Source organism: Petromyzon marinus, chromosome 64, assembly GCF_048934315.1.
Source record: "Petromyzon marinus isolate PM22_M1 ecotype Great Lakes invasive population chromosome 64, UKy_Petmar_22M1.pri1.0, whole genome shotgun sequence".
In the NCBI taxonomy this organism is placed as follows: Eukaryota; Metazoa; Chordata; class Hyperoartia; order Petromyzontiformes; family Petromyzontidae; genus Petromyzon; species Petromyzon marinus.
The window spans coordinates 2639252-2663330 of record NC_133730.1 but is presented as its reverse complement, the minus strand read 5'-3'; the positions used below and the strand labels follow the sequence as shown (position 1 = coordinate 2663330).

Here is a 24079-nt window from a genome sequence, read left to right as displayed (position 1 = left end):
ATATCTATATATGAATGAGTACATAACAGCAAAAATATATTATATATGTGTACAAACTCAAATTAATCTATAGCCATAAGTAAAATCCATGCACCAAAGGTGCTTGGTAGTGAGTGACTCCAAATGGTATTTAGACTTAAAACTTTCGTGACTGCAGGAATTCATATTCTTGGTTCTTTCGGTCAAGTCACGTAGAGAGAAAACAAAAATCTAAATTAAAAGCAGAAAAATCCATGACGTTTAGATCGCAACACAAGCTGTCTTCTTCAGGTGGAGAGAGAAAAGAAGAAGACCGCTTGTCTTGCGATCAAAACTTCGTGGGTTTTTTGGTTTTAATGTTGATTTTTGTTTTCTATCTACGTGACTTTACCGAAAGAACCAAGAATATATAATGTAATAATAGGGTTTTTCCCCTTTTTTCTGGCAACAAAACTGAAACCTTTTTAAAAAGGATTCATGTCTGCATTAACCACAATACCTGCAGTCAAAATGCAAACAACAACATACTATGATAATATATGCATTGTCCTTGAAACTGATTGGTCCACACCAAGGAACGGCTTTCAAGGACAATGCATATATTATCATAGTATGTTTTTTTGTTTGCATATTGACTGCAGGTATTGTGGTTAATGCAGACATGAATCCTTGTAAAAAGGTTTCAGTTTTGTTGCCAGAAAAAAGGGGAAAAACCCTATTATTACATTTTGGTACTGGCAAAGGAGGTCTAATGATGAAATATATATATATAGTATTTGGTCCATATTTCTAATTAATGTACAGCGATATGGGATCCTGTTTGCTTGAATGATGCTATATAAAATGAAAGTCTTATTATACCATGTGTACAATATTTTAATATAGCGACCTCTGCTGTGAGCAATAGTCATGTGAGTAGCTATATGCTTGTTGTGCAGTGACAAGGCTTAGACATAATTGTGTGTTGTGATAAAACTGAAAGTGTGTTAGTCAGAATGGCAGTGTCTTCTTTACGTGTATAGTTTAACTGTGCGTGTGTTTATAGTCGTCTGCGTTCAGTTAGCCTCTCTCCTGTCGATATAGAAACGATGTGGTGCCACGGACGCGGAGCAACTCCGCACGCGCCGCGACTCCCCCCTGGCCCCCGCACTGAGCACACACACACACGCAGCGCACATACGTAGTGTCCTGCCGCCGGGGGATTGCCTGGCACATCGGGTTTTAATCCGAAGGGCCCCTGGAGGGAAAGTCCCACGGTTTCCCGGTGCCAGGAGATTGGCCGACCCTCGCAGGACAGGTTACATTGCGGTGCCCCTACATTGGTTTAAAATTGTGTGGGCGCAGAAAGAAAAGATTCACTGTGCCAACCGCAATAAGTTATTCACGGCATTGGGGTGGGGGGGGAGGAGGACTGAAGGTGGAATATTAAGCAAGAAGAGCATGAGGTCAGGAGAATCGCAGCGCCACTGCTGCCCCCCATCTCGGCCCTCATACCGAATACACACTCTCAATGTGTGTGTTCACCAGCCGGGCACCCTTCCAGATACCCCGCAGCGAGGGGCAATGGGTGGCCGGCGCTGCCACTGTGGCACTCGACGGAGGACACTAACAGGGCGGGGGGGGGGGGTAACCACAGGTAAGCGCGCACGATTGGCTGCGCGGTGCAACGTCATCCTGGGCCTTTGAAGTTAAGGGAATAAAAAGAGCGGCCCGGGACGATTTTCGCTCTCTTGTCTTCAACCTCTGGGCCGTCAAGACCCACTCCCTGCCATCCTGCCTCCTCGAGCCGCTCGCAGCATCCGTGTGATGCCAGCGAGTGCTGCTACGAGGCAGGGATAGGTAAAGTTTTCTCTCACCCTTCTCCCTCGACTCTCACAGCGTCCTTGCGACTCCGTGAGTACAGTTTCGAGGTACGTGGTAGGACGTTTGAGTGACTGGGCACTCAGGCAGCAATAGGCTAGGCTCTTCTCGCGAAATATTCCCTCTCCAGGTAGTGTGTATTTGCGCAGCGAATAAAAGTTAGCACAGAGCATCGGTGTGGTGTCGGTAATTTGTGTGTGGAGCGACTGCGTGCGGAGCGACGCATTGCGAGAGGAGTGAACGCGGAGCCGCAGCGTGCGCGCGCGTGCTAGGACACAATCGCCCGCAGGTGCGCGCGTGTTCGCGCCGCCGCATTAGCGTTAGCTGTGGGGTGTGCGCGTGTGAAGAGGGAATCGCCCACAGGTGTGGGTGCGGTCGTGCAGCTGCGCGCCGCGTTGGCGTGAGTGGTGGTGTACACGGGCGGGTGTGCGGGTTAACTCCGTGTGGCGGTGAGTCAGCAGTAGAGCCACGTCCCTCGGGGCGCTAGGGGGGTGGGGGGGGGTGCGATCACTCGGTCGGCGGGGGCCCTGCGGGAGCCGATCGACGCGATGAAGGAGGGAGCGGAAAGGGGGCGGACGTTGCCCCCCACCTGCCCAGCGAGGGCGATGGGGTGACGTCGGCCCCACAACGACTGAATCCAACTATACGTCTAAGTGCCACGCCGACACACCCCATATCAATGTCCCGCTCATATAAATGTCTTTCTCTCTACCAAACTGTAATTCATTTTCGTTTTTTCTCGGTTTTTTTTTGCCATTTCCCCCGCCGACTTTACTGTTGACGGCGTCGCGTCACGAGATGGAGAACTCATTCGCGTCTCCCGCACGGTGCAAGAGAATGGCCCCGCAAGAAGTATAAATTGCATAACTACCCTCTAAACCCAACCCACGCTGAACGGCGTGGTGAAGGATGGGCATTTAGCCTCCATGACGAGCATGGCGTGGAGAGGCGTTCGTCCAGTATTGGATTGGACACAAAACTTCATTTATTTTAGTTTTGCCGTTTTCCCCAATTATATCCTGATTTTTGCTATCAGTCTCACGGGACTCAAAATCTTGCAGGGCAAAGTGACCCATCGCGTTAGAGAACGGTCCATGGAAGTAGATGTCGCAAAACTAGCTCTGAAATCCCAAATGCATGTGACCTCTGGTCACCCACTCTGCAACCGAGAGTAGTGTGTGTCACGTGACAGGCCGTATTCGATTGACGAACTTTCATTTAGCGATGCGACCCAGAAGGTTGAAAACCGGTCAAGTGAAATGCTGCTGGATAAACAGAAGCCCAGACATCCTGTCGCGAGTATTGAATTTAAACAAAAATATGTGAAGCGATGAAAGGAAAGTGTGTTTTATTTATATCATTTATTGGCAACTGATATTCGTGGCCAGGAATAGAACGCGTCATTTGGTCTGGGTGATCAAGTGGTCCAGGTATTTAACGGCACATCACAGGGTGGACATCGGACACCCCTGCACTAATCTGGGAGGACCTTCATGAGCCAAACTTCTGCAAGACATGTGGCTGCTGGTGCTGGTGGTGCTGATGCAGAAGATGGATATTTTAATCTTGATTTGAAGCTTTCGAGACTGCAGGAATCCATACTCTTTGGTTCTTTCGATAAAGTCACGTAGGTAGAAAATAAAATAAATCACGTGACTTTACCGAAAGAACCAAAGAGTTTGGATATTTTATTTTCCCAGTTGATTGCCTTGCGCTCATAGGTTCACCCAAAACAGTGGCATGGGTGTGTATAACGATGCACCCACACTCTCACTTCCATACTATAGGTACACGTCATTAGTATCTGGATGCAAATTAATGAGTGCATCTCCTCGTTACATTTTATATTTTAGTTTTTGACATTAAGACCAGGATACAAATTAGATGTTTTTCAACCATTTAGTTATCGACATATTCTCAATGCAATGTATTAAGTTGTTTTACATGTTTCATGTCCAAAGTATTTTTTTTCCTATTTATCAGCACAGTATTATTAATGCATTCACACAGTAATGGTAAATTACACTCCTTTCTCAATCAAGGTTCATGTCGAGGACTCCCCATGTGCCTTGTCAGTTATGTCGTTTCGCCATACTTCACCACGCTGTTCAATGGGACAGGTTCAGATGCTGTATATCACTCGGGATTCGGCAGATGCAACTCTCTCGTGAAATCATTGGAGGGGGGCTTCGAAGCAACCGGACAATGTGTGCTTGTAGGGAGAAGCAAACCACGTGGACCATCTCCTGAGATGCCCTGCAGCACCCACAATGCCACTCTTCAAGATGTGTTAATACCAACCACCAGAAGCCGGTGGCCTGTGCAGAATATTGGGGCAAGAGCATAGAGGTTGGACAGGCGACACGAAGTTTAACACGTAGTAGGCTTTCGTGACCAATATCATCCATAATAGAGTGTTTTTTTTTTGTTAGATCGCGAAAATATATAAATGTGTCGTTGAACCCGCCACCACCCGACACAGCCAATTAGTAAGGGTTGTCACGTAGACAGAACGTGCCAATTCGTCACTAGTACCGCACACCGGTGTGTCGGAGAGCCAAGCCACAACATTTACAATCTGAGTATGACGTTTCGCCAGAAATGACAACAAATCTGTGCTTTCGCCTGATGAAGCTCGTAATTACTGGCGAAACGTCATACTCAGACTGTAAATGTTGTGGCTTGGCTCTCCGACACACTGGTGTGCTGTGCTAGTGACGAATTGGCCACGTTCTGTTTACGTGACAACCTCTATTAAGGAGACACGAAGAATGAGAAGAAGACTCGCCACTGGTTCGAGCCGTGGCCGGGAATCGAACCCAGGCTCCACGAGGCTGGGTGTGCACTGGAATCATTTCCTCCACCCCAGTGATCGTGACACGCCAGGGACGCAGCTATGGGGAGGGGTATGCAGGGTTATGCGACGCACAGGGGGGGCAGCCGGCTACAATTAAGCCATGAATGTCAATAAGACATTGCTGGAAATAAAAAGAAAAAACTATTTCCGAAAATACCGAGCGTAAAATCTAGCAGTGCTACTGCTGGTGTGTGGTTACTAAATACCACGAGGCTGTTTCGATAGCTGACATGCGCATGAACACAAGATGAATGATAACTTCATTGTTAGTATTGTGCCTTAAAATATTTGTATTATTAATACTGTCACCATGAGACTGTCTTCCTCTAAAGTCTAACCTCAATACACGGTGCAACTAAAATAAAATTGTTAGTTATAGCCTACATGTTATGAAAAAAAATAAGAATACATTTTACCGTTTCTGGCAATAAAACAAGAGGTGCTAAGATGTTCAAACACCAAAAAGAAACCTTTTGCAAGGAATCAAGTTCCTGCATTAACCACACACGGTACTTGTGATGAACATGCAAACAACCACGTGGCTGTGATAATGTTTGACGCATTGTCTTTGAAACTGATTGGCCTACACCAGAGACAGTGGCCTTCTTCATGGCCCAGTCTCACCACCAGTGTCGCACCAGAGAACAACGCCAATAGGCGAACAGTACAAAGACCATGCACCATCAGAGCGTTTGTAGCTCGGGGTGAGCAGCTACAAAAATTTACCTTTTTGCCAGTATCAATATATTGTCAAAAGGTACCATTTTGTAGCCTACATATTATTGTGTTATACGGGTTTAAAAACATCCCGTAGCTATTTCAGTAAACGTGAGTCGGGAGATACGAAGGGGGGCCTACAGTCGGATCTTGCATAGCCCCCCCCCAGCCAGTCGTTGCTCCCCCCCCTCCCGTGACACGCCACGGCCAAGTTCACAGTGGCTATGCAGTGCCGGATGAAGCTAGTGCGGGGCCTGTAGCATGATGTTTTGAAGGGGCCTTAAATAAAATAAAAACACTTAAATATTAAAACACAAATTTTGACTTACATAGTAAAGTAATTGTATTTTTTCATTTGCTATACAGCCAGATAATACGACAAATCGCTAACCTTAAACACCCGGTCGTCCATAAAAGTCGAAGGCGGTATAGTACTATAGTAATAGAGCAAGTGAAGAATCACTGAACCGGAATTGATAGCTTCAAAGCATTTAGCAGCTACACGTGTAGCTGCTAAATGCTTTGAAGCTATCAATTCCGTGTAGCTGCTACACGTGTAGCTGCTAAATGCTTTGAAGATATCAATTCCGGTTCAGTGATTCTGCACTTGCTCTATTACTATAGTACTATACCGCCTTCGACTTTTATTAACGACCGGGTGTTTAAGGTTAGCGATTTGTCGTATTATCTGGCTGTATAGCAAATGAAAAAAAAACAATTACTTGTGCTACTGGGATAATCCGGCACTGTGGCTACGCCTCTCAGGGCACGTGGGAAGGCACGGACCACCGTCGCTCAGCAGGTGGCACCATCCTCACGTCGTCCACGCAAACTCAAATCCGCATTTTGATGTTGGGGGCCTTTTTGGCAGTGTCAAGCATGATCAGGGAGGGGGGTAAGAATAAGTCTGTACCCTTGCTGGGAATGAAAACAGGCGTTGTGTGAAGATGTTCAAACACCACAATAGATTCCTTTTGCAAGGCATGACGTCTGCATGAACCACGCGTACTTGTGCCAAAATATGCAATATTACCAGAGCATGTTTGCATGTTTTGCCACAAGCACGTGGTTAATGCAGACGTGGTGCCTTGCAAAAATAATCTATTTGGTGTTTGAACATCTTAACACCTGTTTTATTGGTAGAAATTGTAACAAACAAAAAAACATAATTATTATTTTTTCATTGAATTCGAACGTCTCCCACGACGACCACGACATTCGCACACGTGGACACTCTAAGCCCGATTGCAGAAACACCGAACACACCATCGACCACACAGTAGCGAACTACTGTGAGCACTCCATGTGAGTCTGCGGGTCTCCCTGTGAGTCTGTGGGTCTCCATGTGAGTCTGTGGGTCTCCCTGTGAGTCTGTGGGTCTCTGTGAAACCTCACTATTAGTGAACCACTGTGAACTCTGTGAGTCTGTGGGTCTCCCTGTGAGTCTGTGGGTCTGTCTGTGAGAGTCTGTGGGACTCTCTGTGAGACCTCACTTGTTGTGAACCACTGCAAAACATGAAATTTAACTGGAGGCGATGAATTAATCCACGATGACCACAACATCAACTGAAGCAATGTCCTGCGTAAACTAATCAGGACATTAACTTATGAGTTGAACTTCATCCAGCCAATAAGTGCATACGTATGTACTATGTTGAGGTGCAGGGGAAGGACAACAAACTAATCAAATGAGTTTTCAATCTGGATTATTTAAAAGTGCATGGCTCTAGCAGTTTCCTAATATCGGGTAGGAGAGACAATTCTGGCAGTGAAGTAGATCATCTCATGCACTTGTCACAGCCGACCTCCATCGGGGGCTTCTAACATTTTGCTTGTAGTGTGCCCCCTGCCAGACATATCACATTTTCGCGTACATCGGGGCGATATACAGGGACTACTCTACTTACGAACGACTTAGGTTCCAGAGGTGTGTTCGTAAATCGATTTGTTCGTAAGTCCAACTTTACTCCCGTCGGTTCCAAACACGTTGTGCGGCGTGCACACTAAACACGGTGAATGGCTTTAAAAGTTGTATCATCTCCTGTAGATGTAGATGCCACTGGGTCTTCACGTTCTGCAGATGTAGATGCCACTGGTTCTTCACGTTTTGCAGATGTAGATGCCACTGGATTCTTCACGTTCTGCAGATGTAGATGCCACTGGTTCTTGACGTCCTGTAGATGTAGATGCCACTGGTTCTTGACGTTCTGCAGATGTAGATGCCACCACCGCCATCTATTGCGCAGGTGGTTGAACTTACTGTACGACTCTCGGTCCGAACAGGCAACTCGACATACGGATAGGTTTGTTCTTATCTCTGAAAATGTTCGTAAGTCCGTGTATATGGGTGTTTATATATTTGTTGTTGTTGTTAAAATATTGACATATCGCAACTTTAATTTCAATTAATTAACACATAAGACATTTACTTGACACTTAATAACTTAACCACAACTACCTAAATATTTCCAACTTGATGTTTATACTTCCATCAGCTGTGGTCTATCCACTGCTGGACTACGGGGCCTTCCCCACCCACATGCCGCCAGCACGCAATTGCCAACTCTGGCATAAAAAAAAAACTTCAACTCACACAAGCAGGGCCACGGGTGATTGGGGTTGGCACATGGGGCAATCAGTCCCTGGCCTTACAAGAAAGAGGGGACCCCCACAATTGGGGGCCTTGTTATTTTGTCCCTCCTGAATATGGGGGGGGGGGGGGAGGGGCGCACGTGGCCTCCTGGGCCTCTATGATCTCCTTGGGCAGCCCCTGCACAAGGATAAAGATTCCGCTGCCGCCGTATAGCCTGAACAGACTGTTGGGGCAAGTGCTGTTAGCGAGTAGCACCCACTGTATGAATGCCAGAAAGGCACACGAGGGGGCGGGTGGCCAGCACATCGCACGAAGGAACTCATTTGAGGCTTAGTCCACCTAGGGGAGGAGGCGCAGGACCGGTTCAAATAATCGTCACCGGTGTTGGCCGCGTGCCGGACACGAACTCGGATCGCCGGGTTCGCAACGAAAAAGCGAGCGCACAGCTGCCGCTGCCCATGCAGCCCTGTTCGATACGCACACACACACACACGGTCGTTTCTTGTCATCCTCATCGCCTGAGCGATGCCTGAGAACACAGGACGCCTTCGTTTTGATGGCCCAGCGGCTTCCTCTAAACAGCCTCGGGGTAACCCCATCCAGCGGCATGCACAGCGCGGGGGGGGGGGGGCGCGGGGTGGTGCCACGGCGGTCGGGTGTCAGGGTGCCAACGGGCGACAGAAATGGACCGGGCGGATGCCGAGAGGCAGTAAGTTAGGGCGCCGTACCACGGGCACACACACACGCACGCACGCGCGAGTGGATCGTGAGCACAAATTATGTGACACCTCGAAGTCAGTCTGAAGGTCGAAGATCGGCGGAGGTCACGCATATTGTGTATCTATCTATCTATGTGTGTATGTTGGACTTGTATCGCAGCGTACGTTAGCGAGCCGTGCGAGTCGGAGGTGCTGGAGGTGCTTATCGGAGTAGCTTTAGGGTATGGTTGGGATTGGGGAGGGTTTAGAGTATAGGGTTTAGGTTTGTAGAAGTTAGGGTAGGGTTCGAGCTGGGTCGGTTTAGGGTTAAGTTTGGGTAGAGTTAGGTGTGGGAGGTGGGGGAGTTCACCGCACTGGGCTTGCACTCCAGAGGCCGCCGGTTGGATTTGATCTCCCGGCGCGGCAGGCGAAGCAATGGACAAACTTCCCTAAATTTCGCCGCCCCGCGCCGACCCTGTCCACCTAGCGCCGATCGGCAGGTCACGTGCGGTGGGGTCAAGTCTGTGCACTCCCACCTCTTGCGAGGTGTCTGAGGCCGGCGTAGGAAGAGTAGGCCAAAATCGCCGCAGCAGCAGCGCCTTCGGCCGCCCCCAACTAAGCCACCCACGGGTTGTCAACGGCCGCTCCTCCGTGGGCTCCCTCTCGTCGATGCCTCCCCTTCCTCCGGCTGGTAACGCGGGCAAGTCATTGCCGGGGCTGCGCCTTTGCCCTCGCAGTGTTTCCTCTGCGCGCCCACCACAGACCGCCCAGCGCTCGCAGTCGTTTCAGCTATGCCGTCATGTACTGACGAATGCGCGCGCGTGTGTATGTCTGTGTGTGTGTGTGCGTCTGTGTGTGTGTGTGCGTCTGTGTGTTTGTGTGCGTCTGTCTGTGTGTGTGTGCGTCTGTCTGTGTGTGTGCGTCTGTGTGTGTGTCTGTCTGTGTCTGTGCGTGCATCTGTCTGTGTGTGTGTGCGTCTGTCTCTGTGTGTGTGTCTGTCTGTGTGTGTGCGTCTGTGTGTGCGTCTGTCTGTGTGTGTGTGCGTCTGTCTCTGTGTGTGTGTGCGTCTGCCTGTGTGTGTGTGTGTCTGTGCGTGCATCTGTCTGTGTGTGTGTGCGTCTGTCTCTGTGTGTGTGTGTGCGTCTGTCTGTGTGTGTGCGTTTGTCTGTGTGTGTGTGTGCGTCTGTGTGTGTGTGCGTCTGTGTGTGTGTGGGATGTGGGGAGCGGTGGTGTAGCGGTTAGGCTGCCGGGCGTGGTGCTGGCTACCCACCCCCTCGTGTGCCGTGCCGACCTTCATAGATGCTCGCTAACAGCACTTGCCCCTATAGTCTGTTAAGGCTACACGGGGGATCTTTTGTCTTTGTAGCGTGTACATGTATTTATATATAAGGCTGATTTTGCCCATATAGAATGTAATGCATGCACGTAATCACGTGTGTGCATCAACATGTGTGCTTGGTTTGGGTTACGAGCCAAGTGTTTGTGTCTGTGACAATCATTCGCAATGCGCCCCATCTCTCGCCAGATACTGGAAGTTAAGCAGCGTTGAGCCTGGATAGTTCTTGGATGGGCCGCCGCCACCACCACCACCACGCACAACTGGGTTGTTAGAGGTTACTGGCCGGACTACGCGGCTAGCAGCAGAGGGCAGTACAGCAAAGTAATCCGTCGTTCCAATGCGTTCCTCTGCTCCCGTTGTCTGCGATGCAAGTCCACCTTCACCGACCCGCACTCATTCGATATCACGCGTCGCTGATGTTGACCGGGGCTAGCAATCAGACGCAGGCGATCATTCATTGGGGTTTGTGTTTAGTTCAGTGCGCTAACCACTGCGCCACCATCCCACCAACCCCCGCCACCGCCCCCCCCCCCTCCCTCGATAGCGATGAAGTGAAACATAAAATCGATTCTGAGCATTTATTTATCTTCAAACAAATAATCAATTTATTCCTCAATTTTTTTTTTCCACCGGACTTCTCCACGGATGGCCCATTCTGCCACGCACCCAGTGCCGGATGATCCCAGTAGCACAAGTAGCTACACGCGTGTAGTAGTAGCTAGTACACGTGTAGTAGCTACTACTACACGTGTAGTAGTAGCTACACATGTAGTAGTAGCTACACATGTAGTAGCTACGGGCCCCGCACTTTCAAGGGCCCCGCGCTAAATGCTTTCAAGCTATCAATTCCGGTTACAGTGATTCTGCACTTGCTCTATGACTATAGTACGGTACTTGACTTAAAGCTTTTGTGACTGCACGAAAATACAGCGGGAGAGTGCTCCCACAATATTTTTTCACCTGATGACGATTGCTTGTGTTGCAATCGAAACGTCGTGATATTTGTATTATTGTTATATCTACGTGGCTTTACCGAAAAACCCAAAGAATATACTATAGTACTTCAACTTTTACGAACGACTGGGTGTTTAAGGTTAGCGATTTGTCGTATTCTCTGACTGTACAGCAAATGAAAAAATGCAATTACTTTACTGTGCAAGTTAAAAATGTGTGTTTTAATATTTAAGTGGTTTTAAAAAAAAAATTCAGGGCCCCTTTATAACATACGCGATGGGCAACCGCACTCGCTTAATCCGGCACTGCACGCACAACATTGTCCCCTTTGAACGGAGCCGGCAATCTCGCCGCTGACTGACAGCAGCAGCAGCAGACTTTTTGGGGCGCGTGGAGCCCCTCCTCTCTTCTCAACGCGCTATGGGACGGTCCATTCGGCACCGAGGACCGGGGAAAACAGGGGGAGGTAGCGTCCGTTAAACAATTTTTTTTTTACAACAAATGGCTTCGCTGAAAAGGGCCGAGCCTGAACGACACCGTCCGTCCAACTGCCTCACGCCCCCCCCCCTGCCACCCATCCACCCACCCACCCCCCGCCACCACCACCACCTCCCTCTCTGCGCGGTCTCCGAATTGCAGTACGAGCGAATATTCAGTCGTTCGGTTTTTTTTTGCCGCAGCACTTTGTGGGTTTCCTTTGGTGACCCGTCCTGCGGCTCCGGCTCTTTTGAAACCGGTGGCAAAATACCGCAACCGCCGAGTAGAAATTGCTCAGTTTGTTGTTGTTGTTGTTGGGGAGTGGCAAGGAGCAAAATAAACTTTTGGGCCCTCTCGTGAGATTTCTGCGTGGCGCTGAACAACCTGGAAACCTTCTTGTGCGTGTGACCTTCAAGGTAAGGTCATTCTGCCATCGGCTTGTTAATTCCTATGGGTTTTAGGAGGGTCATAAATTGTACGGATAGATGAAGCGGTGTGGGTGTTTGGTTCTTTTTGTGAAGGTTGGAAGTTGATCGTTGCATCGTAAATTTACAGTACGGTGTTTAATTCCTAAATGCCAAACTTTTTAAGCAATGAGAGTGATAATATTGTCCATCGTATGAATATTGTACTGGTGTCATGTTATTATTGGAAGTTGTAAGCAAAGCTTGTATAATCGTTTGAAAGCCCCCTGAGATTAACAGTTACTTTGCAAGGTAACCCTCTCAGTGAATATGTAATATTCTGATGATGCTTACAGTAACATATGTGTATGATTATCTTCTACGCATTGATTCTGAGTGACTGATTGACCCATGTAATATGTCAAATTGGTTATAGACTGATTAGACGGCTGAAATTGTGTAACTAATTTAGTCAAGCCAATCCACATAACAGGCAAATCCGAAACCCAACATTACGGTCGGGGAGGTTGACAGGCTTCACCCATAGGGCAGCATTAGCCTATAATTTCCACGTTGCTTTAAGTCTCGTGTTAAACATAAACAAACATGCGATCTTCCACCCGCGAATCGAGCAGTTTGCGTCGCGACGCCAAAAGTCGATGGCAAGTGGCCGGCGGCTCACGCAAAAGAGCCTCGGGTGTCAAGGGCCGCCGAAGAGACGCGAACTCTGGACCCCTTCCCCCGTAGCATCACTCCCGACGGGGGTCTCGGTCGCCCGCGTCGCCCTCGGGCCTCGCTCCCCAAGCGGCTTCCCGAGCACGAGGCCGGTCGCACTTCGTCCGGCGCGCGTCCGTCCGTCCGGTCGAGCGGGGAAAGTTTTTCCGCGCTAGGGCCCCCGGATATCGCCCGACTCCGCCGTGCGTTGCAGCTGCTGATTGACTGCAACGCAACGGATGGCCACGGGGAAATTATCACGAGCCTCGTTGTGGAGGACGGGCGCCAACATCCGTCCCTCCGCGTGAGAGTATGCTGCTGAAATTTGATTTTGGTTTGGCCGCTGACATGCGCCGATGTTTGCTGAGATGGTGCACTTCCAGAACGCCGTGTGCTTGAAGTGGATGGGACAGATGTATGAAGGAGATGATATTGTCTGCCTATTTGTTCTGTTGTTGTCAAAATACAGTTTTGTTATCATTGTTATTATTGGGGCATTATGAATGACCGTGCTTGTGAGTTGCACGTGGCCCATGTGGATGCGTCACGCACTCTCGTGATGTCCGATTTCCACTCACGCACCGGTTGCCCCAAGATTCCCCTTGTCATAATAATCGTCGCTGTTTAACATTGGAATTGCACGTTAAATTCCATTTTAACAAGTATTTTAAAGTTCATACACCTGGCTCTTGTATATTTCAAGAAGCTCAATTGTATACTCATTAAAATTTTGACATTTTCACGTGCATTCCGAGTTTCAATAGTGGTCTAATTTTTGAATCGTTTGTCTTATGCTTGTTTCGACTTAAGTCTCATCTTTAAAAAAAAAAGACGTGTAATCCCAATGGGCTCTCATCTGATTACAAATGAAGGATTTTTAACACTTTCCAACTCGGGAAAAAATCATGAATGACCTCTGTCTGCATGCCTCTTTTGTAACGCGGTAGCACGATAAAGGCCCGTTAGGATGATCCAACACGAGCAAAACTTAAGTGCAAAGTTGCGTTCCTATAAGACATTTTGCCCGGTTGGAAACCGCCCACATTGATCACAGCGTTGCCCACACCTTGGGAGATTGAAAAAAAAAACAGAGCTAAAAGTTTCAACCTGCCGGCCCACGCGAAACGCCTCCTCCTCCTCCTCCAAGCTCGACGCCATCTCGTTGTGAGGCTTGAGACGCATCGTCATAACTGCTCGACGAATCACTTCCAAGGACAAACGTGCGTTGGGGACGTCCGGCGACTGATACGACGTTTCGTCCCCACCCCTCCCGCGTGTCCAGGTTTGGAGAGAACTTTTGAGACATGTCCACGACCAACAACGCAGCTGCGGCTGCCACCCCGCAGAGCCTGAAGCACACCAATGCCCACGACGCGGTGAGTTCCGCTTGATGGCGACGCGCGTTCGTTCACGAGCGTAGACGCGACGACAATGATCTCACAGCCGTTCTCTCTCGCTCTCGAAGAGCGAGAGAGAGCGAGAGAACGGCCTCGGCGGCGCGAGGAGGAATCACGGACGAGCGGGGAAGGCATCATCAGGCGGTCGGTGAGCCGGCGCCAATAATTGCCGAAGCTCTGCGGTCCCCGACATATTAAGGTGTCATCGGCCAATTCATGAGTGTTTCAACGTGGGAGGAAACCGGAGCACCCGTGAGAAAACCCACGCGTACGAGGGGGAAACACTCGATCCCCTTACAGATGGAACGGCTGGAATCCACACGTTTGCCGTACCGCCTTCTCCCGGCGAGCCAGGGTGTCACACCTCCTCAACGCCCACGGGGAGTTTCACAACATCTCTGTGTGCGATCCACCAAATCTCGCCGCTGTCTGGACTACAGGCCACGTGCATAGCCACCACAGCACGGCCCATTTTTGTTGTTGTTGTTGTTGTTGCGTGTGTTCCCTGTTTTGTGGTGAGAGGTCATTTGGAGGTTAAATCATGAAATACATCATCGGTGGCCGGGTGGCTCAGTGGTCAGAGCGGCGAGCTGCCACCGCAAAAGTCCTGGGTTTGAATCCCTGTTGGCCAGGGCATCCCCTGTAGCAGTGACGCAGCATGGTTGTCATGTGCCCTAGTGCAAGGAATAAATTCCCCCCCCCCCCGTCCCACCATTTCTCTGTCCAATATCCCAATTCTGCGGAGATCAGCGCCAATCAAACTCTTGATCACTGGTACAGTTGCACCACCTGCACGTCCGTTAGTTTCGGAACTTCCCTGTAGCAATGTATGCATGGCTATATATGTGATCGGGTTTATGGTCCGGCACTCACTGAGTCACTCCAGGAACTCACTCATCAAGGATCGATGGCTTCTTTATCACGCTCTTATCTCAGATACCACAGTTTCTGTTTCCAAAAAACTTCACTCCTTGATTCCTCCACCCGCGTTGAGCACTCGGTCTACCAGACCGACCGTTTCGTCCCACCCATGCTGTGTTCACCCACCACACTGCAGGTCACAACAACACAAAGACAAAGATTCACCGCATAGCCTTAACAGACTGTTGGGGAAAGTGCTGTTTAGCGAGTAGCACCTATGAAGGCCGGCACGGTACACGAGAGGGTGGGTGGCCAGCACCACTCCCGACCGCCTTTGTCTCCAAAGTGGCGATGTTTGCACATCGCACCAGGTAATCATTTGGGGCTCAGTCTACCTAGGGGAGGCCCAGGAGCAGTTCAAATAATTGCCACTGGTGTTGGCCGTGAGCGGGAATTGAACTTGGGTCGCCGGGTTTCTAGCGCAGCGCGCCAACCGTTACGCTACCGCTCCCCCCACTCAGGGGCCACGGCCGCACTAAAGGCCACCAGGCCACAAGTGGCCCCCGGGCCTTACATTGTAGAACACTAGTCTAGACGGTATTTTGACATACTCTTCCACGCTGATCCGACGGTTTGGAAGGGGTCAAATTACCCACACTTTTAGAATCAGAATATGTATTTATACTGGAGGAATCCGATAAGCTGTAAATCTCTTTGTTTTTCCACATGTCCAGTCGGGACTGGTAAGAACGTTACAACAACAAACAATACACAAACATGATAGGCGTGCAGAGTACAAGAAAGGTCAACAAATCACCTGAACACGTACAAATACAACTTAACCATACCCCGACACACGTGGACCTGCGTATCAACTAACTGCGGTGCACCAATTTCTCCCGCTGGGTGGACGGAAGTGGCCAGGTTCAAGAATCTTGCCCCATCGTGTCAACTACCGCGCCGGGGCATTGAATCGAACGGGCCAACCTCTTGCATTGCAAGCTTCAGCGGTGCCGCTGTAACCGTTATGCCACCGTGGCAGCGTCCCCCTCTGCACATGCGCAGCTTTAATGGAACGGCCGTTCTCGAGTTAAGCCCGTTGTTCGAAATGGCCACTGGGTTGGCATGATCAGGACAACGTGAAACCGTACCCCGTCGCCGGATTGACAACAGATGTTCTGTAATGAATGCTCCGCTCTGTTTTAAAAATAATTTGCCCGCCCGATGTACAGTGCTGCCTCGTGTTCAGCAGGGGCAGCCGCTCGGCCCATCGCAGCCACGGGGCCATTATTTTATTTTCATCCTTCCCTTTGAAAACGTGGAACGAGTCTTGTTTTGCCAAGTTGGTGTCGGGTGCCGTCTCGAAGCGAGCCAGCAGCCCGTGTCCAGTTCCAGGTTTGTGTTGTTCAACGCAGGTGAGAAATCAAGAGACCAGGAGAGGAGTCTCATTTGCAAGAGTGACCCTGGGGCCATTTATATGCCAATAGGTGGCAATGCCAATTGACTAATTTTGTGGGCAATTTTCGAATTTGCAATAAATATTTGTGTTCGAGTAATTACGTTCATTGGAGGTCAGCCCTGGTAAAGTAAGATTTTTTTTTGCCAGCAAACCGTTGCTCGTGGAAGACGGAAAATATTGAAAGGGATGGGACACTTTCCCAGAGTGGCTCAAATTTGTTCATCTGAAAGGAGGCTTAGTGGTCTATGCCCAAACACAAGGCCACCACTGCTGAGATTTTGGATTTAAATCACATGCGTCCATCAGCTATGATCAATCTGCTGCTGTTTGATAGTCTCCACAAGCCATCTCCATCTCTCATGGTCACATGATGTAATAATCCATCTAGTATCTCACACACCAGTTTAATTTAATCTCATCTTCATGTTATCACCAGAGATTTAAAAAGGTTGTCAAATCAGGTGAGTCACTGGTCTCAACCCAGCCAGATTGTTGTAAGCATTCGGCAAATAAGCACAGATAGAATAATTTTATCTGCAGAGCAGAATGAAGTATAATTTATGGCGTGGTTAAGTTAGATGCTTGAGGGATATCAATCGGAAGCCTGTGGCAGGGGAGGCCAGCGTCTTGACCCTACGAGCTACGTACCCAAATCTTCTCGTGAACATAAGCCACAAGACACGCGCGGGGTGTTCACATGGGGAGGTCACTGGTTGGCTGTGAGGTTTCGAATTTTAGAAATACATTTACAGGAGCACTTCGGGGTTATCCATGCCTGGCTACGTTGCCAAGGGCTAGTGCCCCGGGGTCGCAGATTTTTCCTCTTACAATTAAAGTTTTACGAACAAGTTACAAATATGTTCTATGGACAAATTACAAATCTACTGCGTTCTATGGACAAGTTATGGACAAGTTCTATGGACACGTGACAAATCTGCTGAGTCTCTGTCGAGCCTTGCTTGAACTCCCCGGGAGCCACATGCGGATCACGAGCCGTGGTTTGGTGCTGTTGCTTCAAGGTCGTGACACCGTGTAAATCTGTGCGGCGACCTCTAGAGGTCATCCGAATTGATCCCCAATGAAAGCACAAAACATAAAATGAACAGATTCGATGCTCGTGTAGTCCTTACCAAATTTGAAAGTTGAAAGTTTCTGGACACGCGGGTGAAATGCATGGCAATCGTCGTCAGCAAATCGTCACCGATTGACGCAAACATTTCTACTGTTAACAAAAAGAAACAATTGAACCAAATTTGGACCAATGTTATCGATGCCGCCCCCCCCTCCGACGGGCAAATGGGATGGCAACTACCAATTGTATCACACGCAGAGGTGGCATGACCACCCCGGTTTGAGTGCTCTTGTGGTCCAATGATTGTTCATCAAATGCGCTTTTCAACAAACTCTGTTTCACTGTCTTCTTTGGTTCTTTCGGTAAAGTCACGTAGAATTATAATAAAATAATAAATTGATAAAATAAAATAACACAATAATATTCTCACGACGTTTCGGCCACAACACAAGCGGCCTTCATCAGGTGAAGGGGGCGAGACTGTCTGGTAGGACAGCGCTGGAGTGTTTCACTGCCTGGACGCCGCTCAATCGCTGTTCTGCCGATGCCGCGCCGAGTTGCCACTGATGCTCAAAGTCAATGCGTTGCCAGCAACAATTGCTGCAGCATAGCCCTCGCGCACAACCAGTGCTGGATTATCGTAGTAGCAAAAGTAGCTGCATATGTAGTAGCTACGGGCCCCGCACTTTCAAGGGCCCCGCGCTAAATGCTTTCAAGCTATCAATTCCGGTTCAGTGATTCTGCACTTGCTCTATTACTATAATACTATACTGCCTTAAACTTTTACGAACGACTGGGTGTTTAAGGTGAGCGATTTATCCTATTATCTGGCTGTATATCAAATGAAAAAATAGAATTACTTTACTATGCAAGTAAAAAATGTATGTTTCAATATTTACGTGTTTTTTTTATTTAGGGCCCCTTGATAACATCATGCTACAGGCCCCGCACTAGCTTCATCCGGCACTGCGCACACCCGTGTTAATAGTTAACAGTAGACAGACACCGAGTGGAGACGTGGAGTCATACTCAGGGCTTCATTTCAGCAAGAGTCTGCCCGGGTCTGTGACCCCGAAATGTATTTCTGCGCCCGGCACACCGCATCCAGTATACCCGCCCCGATATTGGCTGTGGGCCACTGGGCACGCGTCTGATCCCAGTCTACCAGGCGACCCGGAAAATATTTGGTGGGAAATTAGACCCGTGCGGAAATAGTCGAGTGATACCGGTGTCGTTGTGGCGAGATGAGGGGGGGAGGTGCCTTTAGAAGAGAACATTTCAATATCGTACTGTACAGTGGTGTCTCTTTTCGGATCGTACCCCAGGGTGATGACACGAGGGGTTGCTGTCTGCAGGAGATTTTGTTTTGGAAAGTGCCTCACTCTGCCAAGATGTCAATAGCAAGATTTAAATATAATTGCAGGGAATTATCGTATAGGCGGTTGATGGAATACTGCGATAAGGCGTTCAGTTGCTAGAATGAAGGGGTATACCTTTTTTATTACTTGATCTCATGGTGGGAATTTGCCAAATTCAAGTTAATAGCACAGTTGGGATTACACGTAGCAAGCATTGCCCCCCCCCCACACCCCTCCGTACTCGCAGACTGATGCACGTTTGCAGGCCAGTTACTGAGTCACCTTCATGATGCACAGAGGCAGCTGCCACTGGGGGCGCCCTTTATTTCAAATGATGTACATCAGATGAGCTAAAAGTCACGTATCGCGTGTAAAGGAGTCTGAGACGCTCCGGTGTAAAGGGCGCTGTTATTTTAATAATATACAATTATAATATCCCTTGACCACCGCTGGCTCAGTGGACGGGAAATTGTGGAACTTAAACTGTAAACTATTTTTATTTGACCAAGTAAGGCCCGCTGAGCTACATAGCTCTTTGCCAAAAACCACCTGGACACAGTTGATAGCTCAACAAAGTGGCTTATCACGTGAAAATTTACAGCAGTCACATAATCTAAACGCATCTTTTATTTAAAAAATGTGGAGGGAAAGAAACCGGAGGACCCGGAGAAAAATCCACGCGACCACGGGGCGAGAGAGAGAGAGAGAGAGACGCGCAAACTCCAAATGTACAACAGGCCTCAGGGTCGGGATCGAACCCACGGTCTCCTGTATACCCGGCGAGGCAGTTAACATCTCCTAGCCACCGCGGTGCCCCCTTAGCTCGCCGCGGCACGCTGGGGGAGGCCTGAGGAATGTGGCCGAGACGTGCGACATTTTCACGCTCGATGCGATCGCCTTATTTGGCCGAGCGCGCGCAGGCCGCAGGTAAAATTAGGTCTGGGAGGTGGTGGCACGCTACACTCGGTGGGGCATCACATCTCGCGGCTTGGATTTTGCAAATGGTTGCAGGGATCGCTTTTAATGAAGGTGGCCCTTTCAATAAAGTGCGACGCGGAGGTTATTAATAGATGTGCTGCTACCTCGTGGAGAGTCGACAGCGGCACTTGTTTGCGTAAGACGCGCTAGGTTTATTGTGGTTGGGCTGTATAGCTCTCCGATATGTCTCAAACGTCGGAGGAAGAGGCGGACAGGACGAAGGGACAGACTTGAAGAAGGTAACATCGATGACGGAGATTGTGATCATGATATTGATGAAGTTGAATATTATCTTTCTGAAGAAGATGATGATGAAGATGAGAACAATACAGAAGAGTTGACATTAGAGCCCTCGGAATCATAAAAAAATCGTATATGGGAGGAAATTGCGTATATACCGAAAACAATCCTATGCTTATGGAGGATAACACTCAAACATCCACACGGAGAGATTCAATAATCCACTCGCTGTCGGTCGATTGTATTTGGGGTTGGTGGATCATCATCAGCAGCGGCAGTAGCAACAGCATCTGTGACCCAGTGGAGATCATCAACTCGCTGCACTTGAGAACCCAGCTTATTCACAGATGGCCAGAGCCTGGATTCAAGCCAAGACCTCAGAAATGCCGGCTCAGTTATCTGACATCTGATCCACCGGGTCACCTCGATTGCTTTACAGTAATATTTAGCATACTCTTTGGTTCTTTCGGTAAATTCACGTAGGTATAAAATAAAATAAATCACGACGTTTCGGGCGCAACACAAGCGTCCATCATCAGGTGGGAAAGCATGGTCTGCTGCTGAGGCACACTGTTTTAAAAGGTTTGAAATGGGTGTAGCTCAAGGGTTATAAAGAAGTGGCCGGAGCTAGTGACGTTAATGTGAGAAATTAACATGTAACTGTAAGACAGGAGAGTGGCCTTCTCGACGAGGGCACGGAAGTGTCTATGTTAATGTGAGGGATTAGCATGATGTAAATGTGAGAAATTAGCGTTATGTTAATGTGAGAGATTAGCATTATGTTAATGTGAGAGATTAGCATATAACTGTAGAAAAGAAGGATAAGAAGAGCGGACTCCTCGACGAGGGAGTGCAACCCAACGGGTCTAATCCTAGAGACAATGTGAGTATGAGAGTGTAATCCTACAGACAATGTGACTATGAGAGTGTAATCCTACAGACAATGTGAGTATGAGAGTGTAATCTAAAAGACAATGTGAGTATGAGAGTGTAATCCTACAGACAATGTGAGTATGAGAATGTAATCCTAGAGACAATGTGAGTATGAGAGTGTAATCCTACAGACAATGTGAGTATGAGAGTGTAATCCTACAGACAATGTGAGTATGGGAGTGTAATCCTACAGACAATGTGAGTATGAGAGTGTAATCCTACAGACAATGTGAGTATGGGAGTGTAACCCTACAGACAATGTGAGTATGAGAGTGTAATCCTACAGACAATGTGAGCATGAGAGTGTAATCCTACAGACAATGTGAGTATGAGAGTGTAATCCTACAGACAATGTGAGTATGAGAGTGTAATCCAAAAGACAGTGTGAGTATGAGAGTGTAATCCTACAGACAATGTGAGTATGAGAGTGTAATCCTATAGACAATGTGAGTATGAGAGTGTAATCCTACAGACAATGTGAGTATGAGAGTGTAATCCTACAGACAATGTGAGTATGAGAGTGTAATCCAAAAGACAGTGTGAGTATGAGAGTGTAATCCTACAGACAATGTGAGTATGAGAGTGTAATCCTACAGACAATGTGAGTATGAGAGTGTAATCCTACAGACAATGTGAGTATGAGAGTGTAATCCTACAGACAATGTGAGTATGAGAGTGTAATCTAAAAGACAATGTGAGTATGAGAGTGTAATCCTAAAGACAATGTGAGTATGAGAGTGTAATCCTACAGACAATGTGAGTATGAGAGTGTAATCCTACAGACAATGTGAGTATGAGAGTGTAATCCTACAGACAATGTGAGTATGAGAGTGTAACCCTACAGACATTGTGAGTATGAGAGTGTAACCCTACAGACAATGTGAGTATGAGAGTGTAATCCTACAGACAATGTGAGTATGAGAGTGTAATCCTACAGACAATGTGAGTATGAGAGTGTAATCCTACAGACAATGTGAGTATGAGAGTGTAATCCTACAGACAATGTGAGTATGAGAGTGTAACCCTACAGACAATGTGAGTATGAGAGTGTAATCCTACAGACAATGTGAGTATGAGAGTGTAATCCTATAGACAATGTGAGTATGAGAGTGTAACCCTACAGACAATGTGAATATGAGAGTGTAATCCTACAGACAATGTGAGTATGAGAGTGTAATCTAAAAGACAATGTGAGTATGAGAGTGTAATCCTACAGACAATGTGAGTATGAGAGTGTAACCCTACAGACAATGTGAGTATGAGAGTGTAATCCTACAGAAAATGTGAGTATGAGAGTGTAATCCTAGAGACAATGTGAGTATGAGAGTGTAATCTAAAAGACAATGTGAGTATGAGAGTGTAATCCTACAGACAATGTGAGTATGAGAGTGTAATCCTACAGACAATGTGAGTATGAGAATGTAATCCTACAGACAATGTGAGTATGAGAGTGTAATCCTACAGACAATGTGAGTATGAGAGTGTAATCCTAGAGACAATGTGAGTATGAGAGTGTAATCCAAAAGACAATGTGAGTATGAGAGTGTAATCCTACAGACAATGTGAGTATGAGAGTGTAATCCAAAAGACAATGTGCGCATGAGAATGCAATTCAAAGGCATGGGAGTGCAATGCAACGGACATGTGAGCATGAGAGATCTAAGAGAGAGGTATAGAGAGAGAGAGACAGGGAGTCGAAATAACAGCTGACATATGCTGGTTGGATGGAAACATCACAGTCAGTTTAGGAGGCTGCTTTTCTATCTTACAGTTACATGCTAATTTCTCACATTAACATCACTAGCCCCGGCCACTTCTTTATAACACTTGAGCTACACCCATTTCAAACCTTTTAAAAACAGTCTGCCTCAGCAGCAGACCATGCTTTCCCACCTGATGATGGACGCTTGTGTTGCGCCCGAAACGTCGTGATTTATTCTATTTTATATCTACGTGACTTTACCGAAAAAAACAAACAGTATGGATTCCTGCAGTCCTAAAAGCTTTAAATCAAGATTAATATTTAGCATATTGTACTCTAAACCATCTTGTACTATTAACCATGCCTGTCTGTGCTAACAATTAATGAATCTCAGCACAGTACATAGTCACATATCCAACCATAATGTATCCTCCTTGACCAACCATAATTTCACTTTTGCGCACACAGTGTAGCTGTCATTTTCTTTAAATGTCCACCACAAATCCGACCTTTCCCACATAATTGAATGCATTCTCAATACCGCTAACTTCTAAAGTACTGTACTTCAAATTTTAAGTTGAAAGCAGCTTGCACATTATTTTTGAGCAGTAACCAACTCACGCATATTTCTACGGATGACCGCATATCCGACCTTTCCACACATCCGCCTATAACTTCAGTCCACAGCGAGTCAGATGTGCGACTTTGTACGTAACCGTATGTTGTACTTCTTTCGCGCCGTACGTAGCCAACCGTGCTAATCGGAGGTGGCGTACCACCCGAGTTAAACGACGTCAAATTTGAACGTCACGCTAATCGCGTGCTAATTGACGAGACGGAAGAGCGCGATTGGTGAAAGAACGCCTCCGTTTTTTTGTGTGTGTTTTTTCTTTTTGCTCGTTCATTTTCCCTTTCATTCACATTTTGGCCGGAGAACTGCGCACAGGCTTGGCCTCTCGGGCGACCCCCTTTTCCCCTCCGCGCGACGCGCGCACACATACGCAGCCCTGACAGGTTCCCACGGTGCCGGCCAACGCTTTGCGCTGGAAGTGGCCACCGACGGGGATAGGAGCACATCTCAAAGCATTGGGACCAGCGGAGAAGTAAAAAGGGGCCCTTCCCTGCCCATTGGAAACCCAACGGCGGCACCTGGGACCCCCTCTCTGAGGACATTTGCCGAGCCGGCAACGCGTTAATTGATTGCGCATTTGGCAACCGGATTAAATTCCCCATTATCTAACCCGCTCACATCAAATGGTTCACAAAAGAGGAAAGTTCATGTAGCGGTGCACTGCCAAGCACGCTAATAGATTTATTGGTTCCTCCGTTCCTCTCCAGAATGGGGGGGGGGGGGGGGGGGGGGAGACTGCGTTGCAATTTTTAGCAAGTGCAGGACTTACTCTATCTCCCGGCGTGGCAGGAAAAAATGGCGCGCTTCTTAAACCCCCCCCCGCCTGACCCCTGACCCCCCCCCCCCTCCTCCCACC

General features: G+C 48.0%; 1 protein-coding gene across 1 annotated transcript in view; it reads left to right on the top strand.

Annotated features, from left to right (window-relative positions):
- Window positions 1-11604: 11604 nt before the first annotated feature.
- LOC116956314 (sodium/potassium-transporting ATPase subunit beta-3-like) overlaps window positions 11605-24079 on the top strand; it is a 44814-nt gene continuing 32339 nt past the window's right edge. The window contains exons 1-2 of the mRNA XM_032977839.2: window positions 11605-11890; window positions 13875-13968. Coding sequence (XP_032833730.1) covers window positions 13897-13968 — 72 coding nt within the window. The 5' untranslated portion in view covers window positions 11605-11890; window positions 13875-13896. The remainder of the gene's footprint in view (window positions 11891-13874; window positions 13969-24079) is intronic.